Source organism: Ylistrum balloti, unplaced genomic scaffold (assembly GCF_031769215.1).
Source record: "Ylistrum balloti isolate Yb309-2 unplaced genomic scaffold, AGI_CSIRO_Ybal_v1 Utg371052, whole genome shotgun sequence".
Taxonomy (NCBI): Eukaryota; Metazoa; Mollusca; class Bivalvia; order Pectinida; family Pectinidae; genus Ylistrum; species Ylistrum balloti.
The window spans coordinates 23,727-46,535 of record NW_026782582.1 but is presented as its reverse complement, the minus strand read 5'-3'; the positions used below and the strand labels follow the sequence as shown (position 1 = coordinate 46,535).

The 22,809-nt window shown below is 37.6% G+C and overlaps 1 protein-coding gene across 1 annotated transcript; it reads right to left on the bottom strand.

Moving 5' to 3' along the window:
- Nucleotides 1-8,609: 8,609 nt before the first annotated feature.
- LOC132560344 (peroxiredoxin-2-like) lies at nucleotides 8,610-20,823 on the bottom strand. The gene is made up of 6 exons (XM_060225016.1): nucleotides 20,741-20,823; nucleotides 15,178-15,323; nucleotides 13,540-13,656; nucleotides 11,751-11,873; nucleotides 10,466-10,596; nucleotides 8,610-10,000 (listed from the first exon to the last, which is right to left on the bottom strand). Exons 2-6 carry the CDS (start codon nucleotides 15,309-15,311, stop codon nucleotides 9,915-9,917), a joined length of 591 nt encoding a protein of 196 aa, XP_060080999.1. The 5' UTR covers nucleotides 15,312-15,323; nucleotides 20,741-20,823; the 3' UTR covers nucleotides 8,610-9,914.
- Between the last annotated feature and the right edge of the window lie 1,986 nt (nucleotides 20,824-22,809).

The window sequence follows — 22,809 nt, the reverse complement described above, 5'->3', positions numbered from 1 at the left end:
CGGTGGATTGTGTACGCCGGCCCCGAACCCATACCAGGACTATGAGAAATTATTTAAAATATAGAAATAAATTTAAAACTCTAATAAATCTTCAATTTTCTGAATAAATCCGCTTTAATTTTCTTAACGAATCTGACATTTTGAATGAATTACTTTCATTTTCTATATTTCCTTAAATCGGCCATTTTATTTCATGGGGTGCGGAAAAATTGTACGCCGCACTCAACCTTGAAAATTTTCGTTTGTTTTTTTGCACATTACATTTATTTATTAGCATTTATTAGCATTTTTACATCTAATTTACGAGTTGTTTTTAATTTTTTTAATTCTAAACGATAATTATACCTATCTGCTTGTTAATACATAAGTTTAACCCAAAAATTAAGAGACGTAATTCAGTGCCGTTTAAGAAAACCTAGAAAACGAAATTAATGAAAAGTGTCGGATCTGTAAGTAGTAGTGTGACTGTTTAGGAACGACAACTAGGGAGTGATATGTGTGCTCTCGGCAAACTGTCAGGGCCTTCGGGTGATAGAATAAAAAGAAAAAAATCTCATATGAAGGATAAGAAATATCACATATACTTTTAACAAAATACTCACTCCATGTTACAACAGGAAACAGAATTAGAATGAGTATACTGTTATTTCAGTTCTTTAACACCCAACTCAGAGGTACTGCAGTATATCTAAGAATGATATAAAATTAGATTCGTCTGAAATTGGGCCGTTTATTGTTATTAATTTCATATTCATATTTTTCAGCTCAACCTCTCTAGCTAAAATCCCATTCAAACCTTTTTTCTTTCTTGACTGTTAAGTAAAAATTGTTGTTTAATAGAACTGCAACACATCGAGAGTTGGATTAAAAAGAATCAAAATAGCGTTCATATCCCCTACGGTAAATTATAAAATACATATTTATAGTCACCATTAGAATAAGTAAAGTTAACATTTACCAACACACGAGAATATAAAAGGAAAAGAAGGAGAAGGTAAGAAATAGGTGAGAAAAAATGTTAAAAACCACACGAGAAACCCAAACATACATTTTAAATCTTTAATGTAGCAAAGGGAAAATTGACATTCATATTCCCGACGTGCGCACATGTACACAGGACAAACTTTAACCATAACCCGAAATTGAGCCCTGTATATAAAAAATACTTTTGGATCTAAATTCTGGTCTGTTTTGAGATAAGTAAGAATATATCTACAATAATGATACACTCGCCAAATACACTAACGGTATAGCAATATCCAATATCATTTATCAACAAATATATACATGTACAGCCATCATTCGTGAAATCTAATTTTACCCTTATTCAGTTTAACAAAGTCAGATGTGTTCATAAACTTTTTAAATACGATTAATAATGTATTGCATTTAAATTCAATTACATGTTTTCAATCTACAACATTTAATTAAACATGAAAGTATATTTAAAGATGAGACATAAGATTTAGTCAACACTTGTTCATTTATCGGAATAAGATGTATGTATATATACATGTGCACGGCAACTACACGTCATTTACTCTATACAGGGTTCTACAAATTAATTTCTTAATATAAAAAATACTGACTACATATGTACATAAAACACAAATGAACATTTATCCATGCACACCCATACTGGTCCATTCCAATACTCAACTTTTCTTGACGGCGCACAAAAATATTTCTGTACTCAAAAACCTTTGTACACGTTTTATTTACAGGTAATGCATATCAGTAAGAAACATCATCTGCACCTTAACCAGCCTCTGTTTGAATTACAGTGAAACCTCGCCATTAAGACCACTTTTGGGACTGGACAAAAGTGGTCTTAATAGCGAGGAGGTCTTAATAGTGAGGTATGTATATATTATATACATGTATGCATATTTCCGTGATAGTGATTGCTTCCATATGTAAATATATGTAAGCGGTGCCTCATCCCTGCTCCGAGTGTTGACAATAAGCGGTGCCTCATCCCTGCTTCGAGTGTTGACAATAAGCGGTGCCTCATCCCTGCTTCGAGTGTTGACAATAAGCGGTGCCTCATCCCTGCTTCGAGTGTTGACAATAAATAAGCGGTGCCTCATCTCTGCTTCGAGTGTTGACAATAAATAAGCGGTGCCTCATCCCTGCTTCGAGTGTTGACAATAAGCGGTGCGTCATCCCTGCTTCGAATGTTGACAATAAGCGGTGCCTCATCCCTGCTTCGAGTGTTGACAATAAGCGGTGCCTCATCCCTGCTTCGAGTGTTGACAATAAGCGGTGCCTCATCCCTGCTTCGAGTGTTGACAATAAATAAGCGGTGCCTCATCCCTGCTTCGAGTGTTGACAATAAATAAGCGGTGTCCCATCCCTGCTCCGAGTGTTGACAATAAATAAACGGTGCCTCATCTCTGCTTCGAGTGTTGACAATAAATAAACGGTGCGTCATCCCTGCTTCGAGTGTTGACAATAAGCGGTGCGTCATCCCTGCTTCGAATGTTGACAATAAGCGGTGCCTCATCCCTGCTTCGAGTGTTGACAATAAGCGGTGCCTCATCCCTGCTTCGAGTGTTGACAATAAGCGGTGCCTCATCCCTGCTTCGAGTGTTGACAATAAGCGGTGCCTCATCCCTGCTTCGAGTGTTGACAATAAGCGGTGCGTCATCCCTGCTTCGAGTGTGGACAATAAATAAGCGGTGCGTCATCCCTGCTTCGAGTGTTGACAATAAATAAGCGGTGCCTCATCCCTGCTTCGAGTGTTGACAATAAATAAGTGGTGCCTCATCCCTGCTTCGAGTGTTGACAATAAATAAGCGGTGCCTCATCCCTGCTTCGAGTGTTGACAATAAGCGGTGCCTCATCCCTGCTTCGAGTGTTGACAATAAGCGGTGCCTCATCCCTGCTTCGAGTGTTGACAATAAATAAGCGGTGCCTCATCCCTGCTTCGAGTGTTGACAATAAATAAGCGGTGCCCCATCCCTGCTCAGTGTTGACAATAAATAAACGGTGCTGCTTCGAGTGTTGACAATAAGCGGTGCCTCATCCCTGCTTCGAGTGTTGACAATAAGCGGTGCCTCATCCCTGCTTCGAGTGTTGACAATAAGCGGTGCCTCATCCCTGCTTCGAGTGTTGACAATAAATAAGCGGTGCCTCATCCCTGCTTCGAGTGTTGACAATAAGCGGTGTTGACAATAAGCGGTGCCTCATCCCTGCTTCGAGTGTTGACAATAAGCGTGTGCGTGATCCCTGCTTCGAGTGTGGTCAATAAATAAGCGGTGCGTCATCCCTGCTTCGAGTGTTGACAATAAATAAGCGGTGCCTCATCCCTGCTTCGAGTGTTGACAATAAATAAGCGGTGCCTCATCCCTGCTTCGTAAGCGGTGCCTCATCCCTGCTTCGAGTGTTGACAATAAGCGGTGCCTCATCCCTGCTTCGAGTGTTGACAATAAGCGGTGCCTCATGCCTGCTTCGAGTGTTGACAATAATCGGTGCCTCATCCCTGCTTCGAGTGTTGACAATAAGCGGTGCCTCATCCCTGCTTCGAGTGTTGACAATAAGCGGTGCCTCATCCCTGCTTCCCTGCTTCCAGTGTTGACAATAAATAAATAAGCGGGGCCTCATCCCTGCTTCGAGTGTTGACAATAAATAAGCGGTGCCCCATCCCTGCTCCGAGTGTTGACAATAAATAAACGGTGCCTCATCTCTGCTTCGAGTGTTGACAATAAATAAACGGTGCCTCATCCCTGCTTCGAGTGTTGACAATAAGCGGTGCCTCATCCCTGCTTCGAGTGTTGACAATAAGCGGTGCCTCATCCCTGCTTCGAGTGTTGAAAATAAATAAGCGGGGCCTCATCCCTGCTTCGAGTGTTGACAATAAATATGTTTTAATTGATCATTTCTGGCTAATTTCATATCTCTGTTTACCGTCTACATAATGTTATCGTCAGAATTATCTAATTCCTCAACTATGAAAAATTCATGGCGGCTGTTACTAGTCGTTGAACTTATGACGTCACAGCCAATAGGTTCTTAATTAGAAGAAGAGGGACAGGTGAAAATCGTACACTATACACGTCAATAACTTGGTATCGGGAAGGCTTATTTTGATGTGGTTTTAAAACGTTTTGATTTTGGATAGTAAAACTAACATATTAATTTCTATTTTCACTCATATACACTTTAACCTCTTGTAATTAGATGCAGGGGTCGACATTCTCTACCCATGGCAGTTTGTGTATATCAGAAATCTTTGTGAAGTCTCACCAACTAGTAAGGAAATAGAGAATTTGCTTCAATAATGATGCCTGTACTCTGTCTCAGTTTGGTCTGAAGCATCCTTGGGTCAAGAAATCAATTTTGTAAAAACAATTGGTGGTGCAGGCACAGGGCCCAATAAGGGATATAGAACAAATTCTTTAATATCCATCTTCTGTAATAATGTGTCAGTTCTGTTCCAATTTGGTCTGAGACATCTATTGGTGATTTTGTATGAACGGTGGGTATCGTTCCATTCCTTTTGTTTGGACAAAGCAATTTCAGCCTTTTGTTTTTCTTCAAAACTTTCTCTAATAAAAGAATTAGATTTTGTCAGTAATGCAATTTTAAGCAGATACAATATCTGATGTGTAAAAATAAGATGTTCTTTATTCCCCTAGTGTAAATGCACAGTATTCTCAGACCAATTTTGAGCAAAATCAAATCCTTCCTACAGGAGAAGTACGTTTTAAAATAAATTGCTCGATTTCGCCTAGTGGGTCACACCACTCAGGCTACATCGGGCCGTGATCCACCGTTTATACAAAATTGATTCCCCCTTCACACAACAATGCTTCTGACAAAATTTGGGCAAATTTAAATCATACCTACAAAAGTAGGTCCTCTTCCAAGGTTGGTTAAGATCAAATATGGGCAAAATCCAATAAATCCTACATGAGAAGTAGGATTTAAATAATTTGCTCCATTTCCCGTATTGGGCCCCGCCCTTCTGTCTCCAAGGAGCAAATCCTACTGTTTGTAAAAAGAAAAAAAAGAAAGAAAATGATGCCCCCCTCAATCAAGAATGCTTCAGACAAAAATGGGGCAAAATCCAATCATTCCTATAGGAGAAGTAGCATCCTAAAGAATTTATCTATTTCCCCTCTGGCCCAAGGGGCCCATGAGACCCATTGTTTATACAAAGGCGATTCCACTTCACTCAAGAATGTTTCAGAAAAAAATTGGGCAATATCCATTTTATTCCTACAAGAGGAATAGAATTTTAAAGTCCTTTAAAACATTCCTCATTTAGGTCCCGCCCACCAGCCCCTGGGGACCGAGAACCGATATTTGTACAAACTCGGTTTTCATTCCCCAAAGAATGCTTCTGATCAAATTTGGTAAAAATCCGCTCACTCGTTCATGAATAGCAGCGATTTGTAGAAAACGTTGACAGATGGACAGACGGACGACAGACGCCCGCAGTATGGGATAAGCTCACTGGGTCTTCGTATCACGTAAGCTAAGAATCCTGACGACTACTACATGACACTAGTTTAGTTATAGGTGCCTCATTGAGATTCTGTGATAGTATCATCTGATGACTTTGAGGGGTATGCCAGGCTTGAAGAAGTAGGAAGTTACTCTTTATTTGAATTCATTTACAATAAAAGAAAGATGTTGAATGTAGATGAAGATAATATAGAAAAATCATAGGAGGATTTGTAAAAAGGGCATATAGGTAAGGATGCATAGATACTTATGCATCAGTGTCTGAAGCTCAAAGGCTGGAAAAATAAATGGAGTCATTGAAGAATGACGATCACCCTGAAGAAGATTCACCAGAACTAAGCACACTTGAAAAATAATATTGATAACTATGGATTCAGCAGTTGTACCATTGAGTATCAGAAACCCCAAGTAACTGAAAAAGAGATAAATGAGCTTCTCAGAGGTGGAACGAGAAACAAACGCCTTCTACTGGACGTTCCCACGTACCGAGTGACCTGGAATGACCATCCACAACCTTCCCACCTCTTTCTAACTGGAGGTGCGCGAACAGGAATATCTCACTTGATCAAATTCATTTATCATGAAGCTTCGCGAATACTTTCAAAAAACTCCTTGACTCCAGCCCTGTTCTTTTAATAGCACCAACTGCTACAGCAGCATTTAACACTGGATGATCTACATTGCACTCCTCCTTTTGACATTAGCCAGAATATCAAACTCTCCTACAACCCGACTCGGAGAAAACACACTCAATACAATGAAGTCCAAGATTGGCAGGATGGTCATCATCGACGAAGTCTCTGTGGTTGATCTTTTTATCTACAGTCATGGAGAGTTCTGCCAACTAAAACAGTCAAAAACGGTATTTGATAACTTTGTGATGCCTTCGGGGGGACTTTAAACAGCTACCTGTGAGGGCATCCCCTCTATAACACTTTCACTTTTGATTGACTTATGGAATCTTCTTCATTGTTACTCTAGATGTAGTTATGGGACAGAAAGAGGATGGTGATGTTACATCATCGGTCAATAGACTGAGAGTACGACTCCATGGTGAATCTATCACAGAGGAAGTAACATTGTTCTCAATCACTTCTGACCGACCACCAATAGATTTCAAGCGTCTTGCATATTTTCTCAGCCAATAAGGATGTAGCATAATGAATCTATGGTGATGATACATGCCTGCCAATGACTATTACAGGGGTACAGTTTGTGAAAAACCATGCCAATGAGAACACCCTTACTAAAAATTATCACTAGACGAGTTACAAAACGTTATCAGGTGAATGGGCATGAATAATACTCACACAACACGTGGATACCAAAGATGGTCTCGTCAATGGCACATTCAGTACCATTGGAGCTTTGGAACAGACACATGTTTATATCAGTGTGAAAACAGTGTCAACTCTACCTGGAACAGGGATGAGTGTGCATCATTCCTGTTGAAGATATGTTGAGGTGTAAAAATGTAATGTGAAAACAGCTACCACTAAAACTTGGATTGGTAGCCACAATACACAAGGTACAAGAAATGACAACCAATTGTAGAGTCATTGAAGATACTTTCGAATCAGGTATGGCATATGTGGCTCTAGGCAGAATGACTAAACTTGCTGGAGTCCATATAACTGATTTAGATGCTATACATGCATCTGATGAAATAAAGACATCTCTTGAGAAATGCTTTATTTCCTGCTTAAAGCAAACCTGCAACATCAAAAAATACATTATGATACTAATGCACATCACACCATGTACTAAAAATACTGGCAAAACACCATGAACCTGTATATTCTGCAAATCAGCAGCTGGCATCCAGTGAGCATGGCAATGCCAGTGTTTTACACGAGAATATTCCACATACACTTTCTCTTCTAATACAAAAAATTAGAAAGTGTTGGAGTTAAGTGAAAACCTTCATTACTTTACAATATATCTACCTCCACTTTACCAACTGCGGCCATCTTGTGATGAAATAAGTTTGGTGATCATCCTCAAGATTATAATGATGACTGCTTTCAGGGCAACAGTAGGGTAACCAGCAACTTGTGCATGCTCCCACTACAGAATAAGTTACCTGCCGTGATGTAGTGTATGTCGGGGGATTTCAAGACTCTCCAGAAACAGCCATTGCACCATTGTATTACAGCTTCCTTGAAGCCATTGTCATTCCTATTTGAAAAACATTCATCCAAGAGCAGAGTAACTATTTGACCATATCATATTATAAGCATCATACTGTATATATCCAATGATAAGCCCACCTATGTGTGTTGCAGTTCATTGAAATTGTGAGCTAAAGTTAATATTTAATTGTCCAGCAATATCCCTTGGTTTATGACAGGATAGTAAAGGTATGATTGCTAATAAGGTGACATCATGATCATAAAGCTGATAGGTCATTTTGGCACAACAAAGTGATGCGAATGAGAATGTTATATAAAAACATTCAAACAAACAATTCGAAAACTTCTTTAATCTAGAGCATGGTTGGTGGTGTGCATTATATTTTAAGTAAATATTGATGTCTTGATATCAAGTAAATCATCATAAAATCTACCAAGGAAGTACATATGTAATGATTGAACAGCATTGTCAATATATGTGTGGTTGGTGTTGTGCTAATGGCTTTATTAATGTCTTTATTCCTATTAATCAGCTCAGTGTTCATCAGATAGATCCATGTTTATTACTGGAAGAGAAATTTTCAAACAAAAACCATGTCAAAATAATGTTTAAATAGGTAAGTGCCATTTTGTAGAATTCTGATTTTACGGGGTTGTTTAGGAGACCTAAGTTGGAACTTGCAAATCTTAAGAGTATTGTCCCTTTAGTTTGGATAGGATAAAGCAAAACCAGGCAAGCATTATAGACCCTATGAGCCTCTCATTGCTCACATAGCCCTTCGGGTCTAGTGATTGTAAGCAGATTTCAACCATTGACCATTCTTTTTTTATCAACAGTAGGATTGCTAATACCGACCTCAGTTTGTTTTAATTCTTGAAGTTACAGCAAGAGTAATAACAACATGTTTCACTAATTGTTGATACATTCATCTGGAACGGATAATCATTGTGTCCAGAAGTAAAGAGAATACAGAACACTCATCATCAATTACCACTAAAAACACATTGTATTGTCTACTTGTACTTTATTAATCCCTAAAACAAATCACACAGAACAATATAAACATACTAAGACAACAAAAGCACCATGGACCTTAATGGTCATCTGACTTTAGATGATAAGGCTCAATGGTCCTGAATTGATCACAGGTTTAATAGCTTACACAGAAGACTTTATCAATATCTGTAAACTAGAAATTGAAAGATTTGATCCCAGTGACCTTGAAAGTGGGTCAAGGTCAATTGCTTACATAAATTAGATAGCCCTTTATCCAATCAAATTAAAATCATGTTACTAAACCAATATCAACAAATATCTTTTTATTAAGAAGCGATTTTAAGATTTTAACACCCGAAGTGAAAGCGTGTCAAGGTCATTCACTTGGACAACTTGGTAGTCCGTCATTCCAGCATGATACAGGACAAAGATCCGCACCCTGAGCCTTTTGGTTATTGGGAAGTTGTTTCAATTGAAAGTTTATGCACGGTGCACAACATTGGATGAAACATGGCTAGTATGATGAAAACCAATGAACAAAACATTTATGTTGGAAGATCATTAAAGTATAGAGAACTTGTTTACATTACCAACACCTAATATTCTAACGATACAAAAACATAATATCGTAGAATAATAATCATCTGCAGCTAGTTAGTTCACATGTGTATCATACTCTAGTCTCCATTACTTGATATCAAGATAAACAGACCTAGAGTCCTCCATCCTATTAATGATGTACATAATCAGCTTAAAACTCCAATGTGAAAAAAGTCGTGTTAATCACGCAGTTTTAGTTGAAAATATCGAAAAATTGAAAAGTTTATTGATTACAAGTCTAATATTTTGTTCTTGAAGATGGTGATGGACTTTCCTACAACAATTAATGAGAAACGAAAAATTACAGATTCATGATTACATATTTAATCACACGACAAAAAACAAAGTCATTTACTAGCGTTTCAAACTGGTCAAGACATTATGCAGCAATAGATAAAATCAATGTTCCTTCAAAAAAAAGATTCAAGCAAAAGATTAATGACTTAGAAAAACTTGTATAACAGAGTAAAAACAAAATGTACAAATTACTGACAAAACTCCCGGACAATGATAAGGAGAGGCAGGTAGGAGTAGTCATGCGAGAACCTCGTCTTATACAAGTACTCAATGTGAGTACCTGGTCTATAACACAATGATCGAAGAGTATTGCTCCTGGTCAAGTCTTTACATTTTATACCAGAGTAATGCTTTTGTTCTACAACACAGTCCATTACAGTTCAACAACATAAACAGTTTAGAGATTGCTTTAGAGGTTAATTCTGCTTCTGAAAGTAGCTCAACTTTCCTTTTACGTCGGGTTTAATGGTATCCTTTCCTGGCTTCCATCCGGCAGGACACACTGCCAAGAAAAGCAGACACACATTAATAAAAACTGACTGTTCTTTGAAAGGTTTTGATGAAAACACAACAATTATGGTAGGAAATACCTTAAGCAAATCTATACATTCTCCATATAAATCTTTCAGCCTCGAGACTTTTGACCATGAGAAGGTGTGAGGGTTGATGTAATAATTTAACAGCTGATGGACACAATTAATGAACTGAAAAACAGAATTAAATACAATCACTGTGAATGGATGGGTAAGAAACAGGCAACATACAATGGACAAAATAATTCTCTAGTATTCTACTGGTTGTGTTATAAGATGAAGGTGACCATGTAGTCATCGAAACGCCACACTCTAATCTTTCTACCGTTTGTGTTATATGAGCTGCAGACAAAAATAAGTATTCCAAAAGGAGTAAATCAGACACAATTAGACTAATTAAACATCAATTAAGTAGAAAAGGAGGTTGTCAGTACCTTCTCCATGCTCATCCGTGAATTTGAAAGCTTGTACAAGTCTGAGAGTCTCGTCTACAGAACGCCCAACTGGAAGGTCATTCATGGTGATCTGACGAAGGTTTCCCTTCCCATCGATGATAAACAGGGCTCTGTTGGCAAGCAAGTGAGCACAGAATATCAATATTCCTAGCCATTTTTCCATTTCAAATTCATAGTACCAGTACATATGTTTAGCTTTCTCTTTTCCTATTTACTAAACATATACTTATGGTATACAGCTCCATAAATCCTATGCATTATAATGTAAGTAGATCTCATCATTTTCAGTATGTTACACATGATATGAAGACAATAAAGACTAAACAAAGATTTTATAAACACCACATGATTACAACAAGTCCATGGCGCCTTTATTGCTCACTTGTTTGAAATTGCTTCATCCAAATTAAAAAAAGAAATTCTAAATATGCAAGCACATAACATATACTACATTTATTTCCCCATTGGACCCCATCTCCCTCACTTCAGAGGGTCAGCCAAATCATTCAAGCTTCAGACAAATTTCCACAAATGAAGGATTTAAAAGAATTTGCTCTATTTCCATATAATGGCCCTGCCCCTCTAGCCCCTGGGGTCCAAGAACCAATATTTGTATAATCTTGGTTTCCATTCCTCAAGCATGCTTCTGACCAAAGTTGGTCAAAATCTTCCCAGTCATTCATACTAGTAGTATTTTGTATAAAAAGTTGATGGATGAACATCGCAGTATCCCTACAGTTTTTACCATTTTTGTTTCATGTTTTTCCAGGGGTTGAGCCACATTTAAATTCCAAACATTGAGAGTTTACATTCACAGCACTTCTCAACATCTTAAATGATGAGAATATTGTAATTGATACAAAGGACACATACTGGTAATTTTTAAAAATAAATATTCCAAAAGGAGTAAATCAGACACAATTAGATTAATTAAACATCAATTTCAATAAAAATTACATAAATTCCGACCAGCTAAGGAAGCGCATTGGGGCTTATACCTCAAAGATGAGTAACCATATCCTTAGTTATGAAGATAAAAATATAAAAATGATTTAAATTTATTAAAATATAAGTGGAAACCCCTAATTTATGAAAATAGATTGAGAACATTTTGTATTTTGAAATATATTTTCTCAAGTTAAGTAGATTGATGTGTCAAAATTGTATTATCAAACAGTCAGATGTAAAGATAAACTGTGCTTTGTTGACATATGGTATCCAAAACTTTATTTTTTCTTTTTTCATCAGAAAATGTTTATTTTACCTAAAGGAAATCCCCTCATCCTCCTTTAATGCTCCGTATGCCTTTGAGATTTCTAATGTTTTGTCTGATAACAGTGGGATCTTCATGTTACCAAGTCCACCCTGCTTCCTTGGTGTGTTAATCCTGTAAGATAAACCTTAGTATAAATCAAAGTACTGAAAGTACTGAAAGGCTAAACGTATTGAAAAAAGTTCACAAATAACCGCTAAGCTATATTACTTTCCCCATACTCCTACACTTTGGAATGCAAAAATTACTAAAATAAGAGAACCAGAGGCTATTTTTCTTAATTTTAAGCGATTTTATATCTTCTTTAATTCTCATTTCAAATTTGACAATAATGTGAACAAATCAAAATAGGTAAAAAAAAAAAAAAAACAACAAAATACACACAACCATATATTTATCGCCAATAAGCCAAATGATAAATAGCTCTTTGATGAAGTTGACTAAATAAAACCTTTGAAATACCCAAGATGTTGCAATTACTATCCTATCAATATGAGGATTTAGACAAATCGAAAGGACTTTATACCTACTTCTTTATTTTGAATGTATTGCAAAGTAATAGTCCTTACTTATTATAATTTTATTTGTAGTTGAGGAAAGTAGGTAAGGTGTACACAGCATTTCAGATAGATTAAAGTGTAAGTAATTACATTAAATGTATTTACATGCCTATCTTCCTTGAAGTATCATGGTTAGACTTTTCTTCCAGTAATTATGTCTATAAAGACATAGTTCTTTGAGATTAAACCAGACTTCCATATAAATACAACGTTTACAAATAAAACTAAAAGACAAAAAATATAAGTTATAACAGAGTCAACATCATGATCAGTACAGTATCAAACATATATTATTCATAAATCATGAGCACCAAATGTACCTTGCCAACTAAGCATAAACTTTTTATCTTCAAAAACTTGAAAAAGTGTCATGGCGATGGGAGTGAAAAACCTGAAAAAGTGTCATATCAGCGTGTGTGCGCGTGGGACGAACAGTCCAATTCGGTGACGTCTAATGAGGTAAAGTGATGTTATATATTAAGACGATCTTGCCACAACGACAAGGATTAAAACAAAATTGATGTTCTGTTTGTAAGTTTTGTTTGTTTATAAGTGCTGTTAGTTGATAATTCAAACCAAGCCCCCAGACTAGCTTCTTATCAACTCGCACATACAGTGTTCTGTACGCTTACGTCATGTTGAGAATTCCGTAAAATATATTGTTCAAAATTTATCATTAGTTCAACCATACTGTGCTTCTTTTTTTAAATATATAGAAATCGTATTGTTATTAAAAAATAAACTAATTTTGGATGCTTTTAAAATAGAGATTTGAAAGATCGCGGCATTGTTTACGCAGAAAATTGCCGCTAGAGGGCTCTAACTCTCTTCGATATTTCAGCCAATGAGAAGGCCAGGATCGGTAAATTTTGTCTGAAAGGCCGTCGCAATAGGCTATGCGTACTGAGTACGTTTAGCCTAAAAATGGCTTCACACCGTTACCTCCAAGACCCTCCACAGTGACTTCATAAATATAGCCATCTGTCTTCAAAAAGGCAATGTTGTGTTTATGGTAATTACCAGGGTTACAACAGGATAATACTTTTTAACTCAAGTATTTATTTTTCACAGAATGAAATTTTACTGGTGCTGGATGCATGGCTCAATTGTCTTCATAGGAAATAATCTCTATGTAAACCATGCTTTATTGAGAAAGTTCCCAACGAATCATGAAAACATATGCTTGTAATTTTTTCAATAGAAGAGTATGAAATACATGCCATGCTAAATGGGAGAACTGGCTATCACACGAACACGCTATAACTTCACAATCCATGGCTCGGAATTCTTCGACACGATCACTGAATGCGATAATCTCAGTTGGACACACAAATGTGCTGAAAGAAAAAGGTATTCTTATTACAGAGAGATGTTCACATTAAATCATAAACCCCGACAAGTGAATAATTCTACTAAAACCATATTTCCCTTTGCAAATAATATTTTGTCACAGTATTAGCTCATAAGCATGTGAATATATTTACTACACAACAAACTAACAAACACTTGTCTTTGTTATCTCAGCAACTGTCAATAATTTAAGTTAGGCTACAGGAACAAAGGAAATCAATTTCTGTTAATACCTTTCAAAACCATGGTCACAACATACATACAAAAGATTGTGATATACCACCACTACACTATACCAGTCACGTATACAATACTTTTACAGCAAAATACCTTCACTGATTAATTCTCTGCCTAATCTTCATAACACAAGTTAACCATACATTTTGTTGGACAAATGTTGGACACCTCAGCTGGCTAGAAAATTTTCAAGAATTATTATGAAAATTATGTTTGGAAGAAAAAAAAGGAAAGTACATGCACTTGAATACTGGAAACTGTGACAAATTTTAGCGAAATACATCTCGGTACTCATTATAATTAACAATAGGCCCATAGGGCCTGTATGGCTCACCATCGCAGAAATTACTTCATCTAAACTAAATGAAGAGAATTTAAAAGATTGATATCTATTTCCCCTATTAGGCATGCTCTGTCGCATGTGAATCAGATGCATCATTTATACAAAATTAAGTTCTCTTTACCCCTGGATGCATCAGACCAAGCTAGGACAAAGTCAAATTATTCTTAAATGAATAAGAACAATTCTAATGAATTTTCTCCATTGTGTCCCACCCCTCCTGCCCCTAGGGGCTGAGACCCACATTAATTTCTTTTTACCCGAGGATGCTTCATATTATTAAATCCCGACATTGCTTCAGAAGAAGGAATTTGAAGAATTTTTGCTCTATTTTCTCTGGCCAAAATGGGCCTAGAATCATCTTTTATACAGATTGATTCTGCCTCACCCAAGCATGCTTCACATCAAATTGGAAATGAATTTATGCATTGCTACAGAAGAATTAGAATTTTCACAAATTTGCCATTTGGCCCTAGGGGTTCAGGCCCACCACTGATGCAAAACTTAGTCCTCTTCACTCACAGATATATCAAGCCAAATTACACCAGAATCCTCACATTCCTACAAAAGGATTTTTTATGAAATCTCTCTATCTCTCATGTTGGGCCTTACCTCTTTGGCTCAAGGGGCCCCAAGACCCATCATTTATACAAACTTAATTTCCCTTCTCTCTGAGATGTTTCATGCAAAAATAATCCAGGCATTCCTACAAAAGAAGATGGATTTCCCCTATTGGGCCCCATACCTCCTGCTCCTTGGAGCCAAGACCCACTGTTTACACAAAACTGAATCTCTTTCAACCAAGAAGAATGCTTCGGATCAAATTTGGGCAAATTTAAACATTCTTAGGAGAAAAGTAGGATTTTAAAGGACTTCAAGAAATTTGCCCTTCGGAAAACAAAATGTCAAATTTTTATGAAAACAAACTTACAAGTCCATTGGGTAGAAAAAGAAGACAACATATTTGCCCCTATAATCTGCAAGTGATATATCCTTGATTTCACCATCCACCACAGCAGTACCACGAAACTCTGGTGCTGGCTTCTGCAATCTCAATTCTGCCATTATTGCTGGTTTCTACAAAGGAAAAGAATCAGCATTTTAAACACTATACCCTTTTTGGACAGTATGCTTTTTTATATTCTAGAGATATGTCATATAATTTCTCAATTGGTTACTTATTAGTATAGAAATTATATATTACCAATACCAATGGAAAAGAATAACGTTGTGCTGATCGCCTATGAATCACACTGTCATTTCTATACACTTGCTATATTGTACATTCACAGGTGATGATTATGCAAGTTATTTCTGTCACAAGGTGATCATGAACAGCCAACCAACAAACCATGCAATTACATTGGTAATGACCTGGGGCTTGCACTCAAATTTTGCCAATGATCAAACGAGTTTGATTCACCTAGCTTTGCTTGACTGAAATTGCTTCATCAAAATTAAAGTAAAAGGAATTCTAAATATCCATTTATATAAACTGATTTCGCTTCAGCCAATAACACTTTAGACAGAACAAATTTGGTCAAAATCCAATAATTCCTATAGGACAAGTAGGATTTTAAGGAACTTACAAAAATTCCTGTTTTGAGCCCTGCCTCTCAGATTCCTGGGGGCCAAGACCAACCATTTTGAATACATCTTTTTTCTGTTTCCTAAAAGGATGTCTCTGACCAAATCTCATCACAATCCACTCAGTCATTCACAACTCGTAGCGAATTGTAGAAAACACTGGTGGACGGATGCTGGACAGACGCTTAATGCCTGGTCCTTCTGACCAGGTGAGCTAAAAACACTATGCATATTGATTATCACGGATGGAACAAGAAAATCATGTTGCCAATCACTTGACATCTTTTTCTGCTATGGGCCACAAATAATACTTTACATACAACAAAAATAAATACAAAAAAAACAATATACAAAGCTACAGCATAAACAGCTATTAACTTTGAGACTAGAAATACTCTACCTTGTAACCATTCATGATCCCAGTTTCAATAGTTTCAAATTCCTCTGGGTTTGAAAAAGGCAAATTCTTTGTGTCTTTAACCAGATCAGATGTGCCAAATATAGGAGCAGTGTGCTGCTCAGAATTATCCAACACTTTCTGTAATTGAAGACTTTTTAGGTATGCCCTATACATCCCATGTTTAATATCAAACAATAATTAATCAACAAGAATATAATGATGAAGAAAGTGGAAACACTTTTAAACAAATGTATATTGTCTAACCAGCTGAAATACCTACTGGTAGATCTAAGTGTTCTGTCATACAAATGTCCTCTCGTTAACAACAAGCACAGGTCTTTGGAATCAATAACAACAGAGGCCAGTACCCATGGAAACTATATTTTTTTAGTAGACAAAATCAATATTTAGTATCAGGATGTGTTGATGAAGGTTTAGCTAATGAGCTACATAGACTGCTTCAATTAACACTATAGATTATGTACAAAGTCAGGAATCTGTTAATGGTGCTCACTACATACACAAAGAAGCCTTTGTAACCTGATAACAAGACAATATCAGCGATCAGTCTCCATCCATACATCAATACTAAGATATGTGTAGACACAGTATTACTGAAAATGCATACAGGTCAAGGAACAAGTCTCAGTAACATGGTTCTTGATAACTTATGATTGGAGACAAAGATGTCATTACTACTGAGAATGATTGATGTTCAAAGTCCATCCACACAGTTAAGGATTCAAAAAACATTATAAGCCAAGAAATATGTTAGATGAGAAATCAACAAAATGGAGGCAATTAGTTTTGCAAGTAGGTGTTACCATCATATTTTACAATGCAATGCTATGCTGGCCATTCAAATTGTGCAGGTACAGGAGGAATGACTGACAAAACAGTTCAAGCAAGATTCAAAAGGTTAGTTTAAACTATTATTATTCATGATCAATTTTCAATAATATTACACATACAAGTTTTATATCAGGTGTGGGAATATAAAGTTAGAGCTTCTATTGATGTTTCTGAAAATGTTACACGTTAGTCTAACATTGACCACTACAATGAGGTAACCTGAAAGACGTTTTTTACAACATTACCGCAGACCCAATGAGAAGCATGCAATTACTGAACTGAAATAGGGGCTGATTTCTTGCATTCTTCACAAAGTTTACTGAAGTCTATCAGATATGTCCTATTGGGCCCCAACCCTCCTGCTTTGGCGAGCGCAGACGTAACAATTATATAAGATTTATTTCCCTTCACCCAAGAATGCTTCAAACCAAATATAGGCAATATCCATTTACATAAGATTATAGTGCAGCTGAAAAAATTGGTCGATTCCGTACCATCTCATACACGTCGGTGCTAGTATGCTCCACACTGGTCATTTGTCTGATGAAGGTGACCATGTAGTCACTGAAACATCACACTCTACTCTTCTACTGGTTGTGTTATAAGATGAAGGTGACCGTGTAGTCATTGAAACATCACACTCCAATCTTCTATTGGTTGTGTTATAAGATGGAGGTGACCGTGTAGTCATTGAAACGTCACACTCTAATCTTCTACTGGTTGTGTTATAAGATGAAGGTGACCATGTAGTCACTGAAACATCACACTCTACTCTTCTACTGGCTGTGTTATAAGATGAAGGTGACCATGTAGTCATCGAAACATCACACTCCAATCTTCTATTGGTTGTGTTATAAGAACTTCTATTCTATTGAGACCTTGTGATGACGTGTGTCGTGGTGTGTCAAGCTGTTCACCTAAGTATATGTATGACATTATAAGAACTTCTATTCTATTGAGACCAGGTGATGACGTGTGTCGTGGTGTGTCAAGCTGTTCACCTAAGTATATGTATGACATTATAAGAACTTCTATTCTATTGAGACCAGGTGATGACGTGTGTCGTGGTGTGTCAAGCTGTTCACCGAAGTATATGTATGACATTATAAGAACTTCTATTCTATTGAGACCAGGTGATGACGTGTGTCATGGTGTGTCAAGCTGTTCACCTAAGTATATGTATGACATTATAAGAACTTCTATTCTATTGAGACCAGGTGATGACGTGTGTCATGGTGTGTCAAGCTGTTCACCTAAGTATATGTATGACATTATAAGAACTTCTATTCTATTGAGACCAGGTGATGACGTGTGTCGTGGTGTGTCAAGCTGTTCACCTAAGTATATGTATGACATTATAAGAACTTCTATTCTATTGAGACCAGGTGATGACGTGTGTCGTGGTGTGTCAAGCTGTTCACCTAAGTATATGTATGACATTATAAGAACTTCTATTCTTTTAAGACCAGGTGATGACGTGTGTCGTGGTGTGTCAAGCTGTTCACCAAAGTGCTGCTGAAATTAATGTTCCAATTAATACGATGGGCAGATATTAAAGAGTTCATCCGCTTGATTTGTTACTTGTTGTTCATCTTAATTGTGTTAGTAAGGTTTCGCATTTTTTCCATATCCTTTTGTATTTAAGAAGCTCAAACAAGCATCTACAATTTTCACTAGTTTTATATTACCCCTAGACAACACAATGTACCATCACTGCTGAAATAAGACCGATTATAAAACTAGCATTTTATACGAGACTTCCGCTGTGTTTACACCAGTCACTACTGCCGAATAGTGAGAATGATGTCACAGATCCTGGTAGTTAAAGATTCCCGAAAGCTACCAAAAAAGGCTGAAGCATGTACAGGTAATCAAACTCACCTATAGTAAAATGTGCTGTGTGGTGACCGTATCAAGTGCTAAAATTGATTCAGGCTACTACTCTAATGATAGCGATGTCAAATTATGGGGCCTGCAAAATGTTGATTCTGGTGACCTTAAAATGGCTCATTTAGAGGTGGATATGTTGCTGTGTCTCTTACTTGTGTGAGAGAACAGGCTCTTTACTTTTCATGTTGTTTTATATGTCATATATTTTTGGTAGGGTGGAGCTCTTCTTCAGCATATGCTGATGGGCTGCCACCTGTCTCTTTGTATACAAGGCCATGTCACACATGTAGGGCATTTATCGTTTAGTTGTACCTTATGAGATAGGAAACGGCAGTGAACACCAGAAGTTCATTTAATCGCTTACTTTGTTTCTTATATACAGTTCGGCCAATCATTGAGTAGCACTCATTAAGGAGGGTATAAAAGAGTGAGTTCCTGCAGGATTCAGTGTCTTGAAAGGATCGGTGAACCGATCTACTTATCTTAGGGAGAATACTACAGTAGTGGTGCTGCTAACAGAACCCAGTAGTGCGACGTCGGCTCACATATATAGTGTTAATGAAGCATAGGATGTGTATTACCGGGGAATGGTCAGGGGCTTAGGGCTTAGACATCCATAGGAAACCTGTATACACTGGTTAGCTGTAGACCTATAGGGAGCTAGGAGCATGTGGTCTGCTGGTACTAATGTTAGGTAGCATAAGGTTACATACATTTATGTTAGGATACTGAACTAGTTGAGTTACTTAGAATCAGCTGTCAACAGTCAGCACTGATGTTATGATATTTTATTGTTGTACATGTAATTCTTCATCATATTCTGTTAATAATTACAGGGTTTTCCATAAGAGCCGGTCACCGGCCAGTTTGACCCGCTACTTTGATCATTTGGCCGCCTACACCAATCCAGTTCCGTAATAATGTTCCGTACACGACTACACGTACATGGCAGGTCCGCCTCCTACTTTCACTACACAGCCTACTACTAACAAAATTATGGAAAACCCTGAATTAGTTGTTTGTATATATTGGACCACCTTTATGAACTGCTGGATACATATGTGTTTCCTCTACATCCTAGTGGTCGAACCTGGATTTAAAAGGCCTGTAACTTTGAAGGGGAGGTGAAGAGGGGAGGTGAAGAGGGGACTGTTGTGACGGCTCGTACCGAGAACAAAAACCTATATGACCACGATTGGGAATTAACGGTAATGTCGACCGGTTTGGCACAACTATGCGCACACGTGGTGTGTGTGTGGCCGGAGCACGCGTGCATGAGGTGTAACGGCCCTCCATTACATCAGGGACGTATAATACGTCCCTGGTTACATTCAGATCTAACAAAATTCAAGCTGATCAATCTTTCATTTTAATTACATAACATACAAGTCCACATGTTGTACGAATGGGTTAGTCTAATGCATTAGGCCTGGTTTTAAGCGTGTTTTGGAATTACGTAACTCTCATTTATCTGTCCTATTTAGATCAAATGCTGTTAACAATATGAAATGCTAGATATATAAAACTGCGGTCAGTTCGAGACGCCCTTAAGCCTGTAACAGTCCGATAGCGTAAAGTTAAAAATGACGTTGCGAGTACGTCTAAATGCGCCGCGTTTCCACCACGTGAAGGTGAACAAAGGCTGTCTCATTCACTACATCATGATTGAAAAGTCATAGATTGCTGTAACACACCATTGACAAAACAAAATTCAAGTTTCCAATCCTACAAACTTACAAGAAGTATATAGGGTATTTATACATACTTTCACTGTTTTCGGCTTCTTAGAATCTTCGCTAGCCTAGCCTCCCGGGTGAAAATCACGTGGGCCCCAACAGAAAGTCACGTGATGTAACATCATTTCTGATTTATAAAATTTCTGCGTAAGCGGAGCTCTGTTTATTTTATCATTTTAAATTGAAAGTTAAAATAACGAGTACGTTGTCGTCGTTTAACATGAAATCTACAATATTTCTGAGAGATGGCGAGAGTTGTTGAAGTCACGGGCATTAAAGTACAGTCCCTAAAATTTGTCTTCACCTCGGTCTATCTAAAAGCGTCAAAGGTGTCAAATAGTATGGTTGGACCAAAGACATATATAACACATATATACGTCTCTGGTTGTACTAATAAGAAGATTATTTATCTTGTAGCGTCAATGTTCAGATTGTTGTACAAAGCCCTTGTTAGACCACACCTTGAGTATGCAGTTAGTGTATGGAGCCCATCTAGAGTCGAGATATTGAAGTGATCGAGAAGGTACAGAGGAGGGCTACCAAGCTAATCCTGGACTTAAGAACTTATCGTAGGTAGAACGCTGGAGGAGATTAAATCTCCCAACACTTCAACGTCGCAGAATCAGAGGAGATATCATAAATGCTTTTAAAATAGTAAAACGTAGTTGTGATTATAGAGTGACAGAAAACTTTCTCCAGATGGACATTTCAAATCGAACAAGAAGTCATTCAGAAAAGATTAAAAAAAACTCGCTGTAACCTGGATATAAAAATAATTTCTTTAGTCATAGAATAGTAGATACATGGAATAATTTATCCCAACATATCATCGATGCAGATAATGTTTACCATTTCGAAGTATTACTTGGTGAACATTGGAAAATATTTGTGTTAATATCTAATTTTAATGTTTGCGTGGTTCTTATTGTTGTACTGAAGGATGTAAATTTACTCATTGTAAATATATATTGTTGATGTGGATTTAGAGGCTGTCAGAGTGCGTCCATTTATCTTCCTAATAAACCCTAATAAATGCTGATGTTTGAGAAAATTGGTTGAGTTAGTGATTAGTTAAGTTTATGAATTACTGCTTAAAAATACAGATCAAGGTGGAGACAAGAAAAGGGATACACAGGTCAACATGGAGACAAGAAAAGGGACACACAGATTGACGTGGAGACAAGAAAAGGGACACACAGATCGACGTGGAGACAAGAAAAGGCACACACAGATCGACGTGGAGACAAGAAAAGGCACACACAGATCGACGTGGAGACAAGAAAAGGCACACAGATCGACGGGACACACAGACACGTGGAGACAAGAAAACATTAAGGGACACACAGACCGACGTGGAGACAAGAAAAGGGACACACAGATCGACGTGGAGACAAGAAAAGGGACATTAAGATCGACGTGGAGACAAGAAAAGGCACACACAGATCGACGTGGAGACAAGAAAAGATACACACAGATCGAACTGGAGACAAGGAAAGGGACACAGATCAACGTGGAGACAAGAAAAGGCACACACAGATTGACGTGGAGACAAGAAAAGGGACACACAGATCGACGTGGAGACAAGAAAAGAGACACACACGTGGAGACAAGACATTAAGATCGTGGAGACAAGAAAACACAGATCGACACACAGATCGACGTGGAGACAAGAAAAGGCACACACAGATCACACGTGGAGAAAGAGACACACAGGTCGAACTGACAAGAAAAGGGACACAGAGACAAGAAAAGGGACACACAGATCGACGTGGAGACAAGAAAAGGCACACACAGATCGACGTGGAGACAAGAAAAGGCACACACAGATCGACGTGGAGACAAGAAAAGGCACACACAGATCGACGTGGAGACAAGAAAAGGGACACACAGATCGACGTGGAGACAAGAAAAGGGACACACAGACTGACGTGGAGACAAGAAAAGGGACACACAGATTAACGTGGAGACAAGGAAAGGGACACAGATCAACGCGGAGACAAGAAAAGGGACACACAGATCGACGTGGAGACAAGAAAAGGCACACACAGATCGACGTGGAGACAAGAAAAGGCACACACAGATCGACGTAGAGACAAGA

Coding starts and splice junctions, on each gene's coding strand:
- LOC132560344 (XM_060225016.1), bottom strand. CDS start 15,311: ATGGCAGAATTGAGATTGCAGAAGCCAGCACCAGAGTTTCGTGGTACT. Junction 13,657..15,177: donor TTTTTCTACCCAATGGACTT/GTAAGTTTGTTT, acceptor TTTTTCTTTCAG/CACATTTGTGTGTCCAACTG. Junction 10,597..11,750: donor GATGAGGGGATTTCCTTTAG/GTAAAATAAACA, acceptor GCTTGCCAACAG/AGCCCTGTTTATCATCGATG.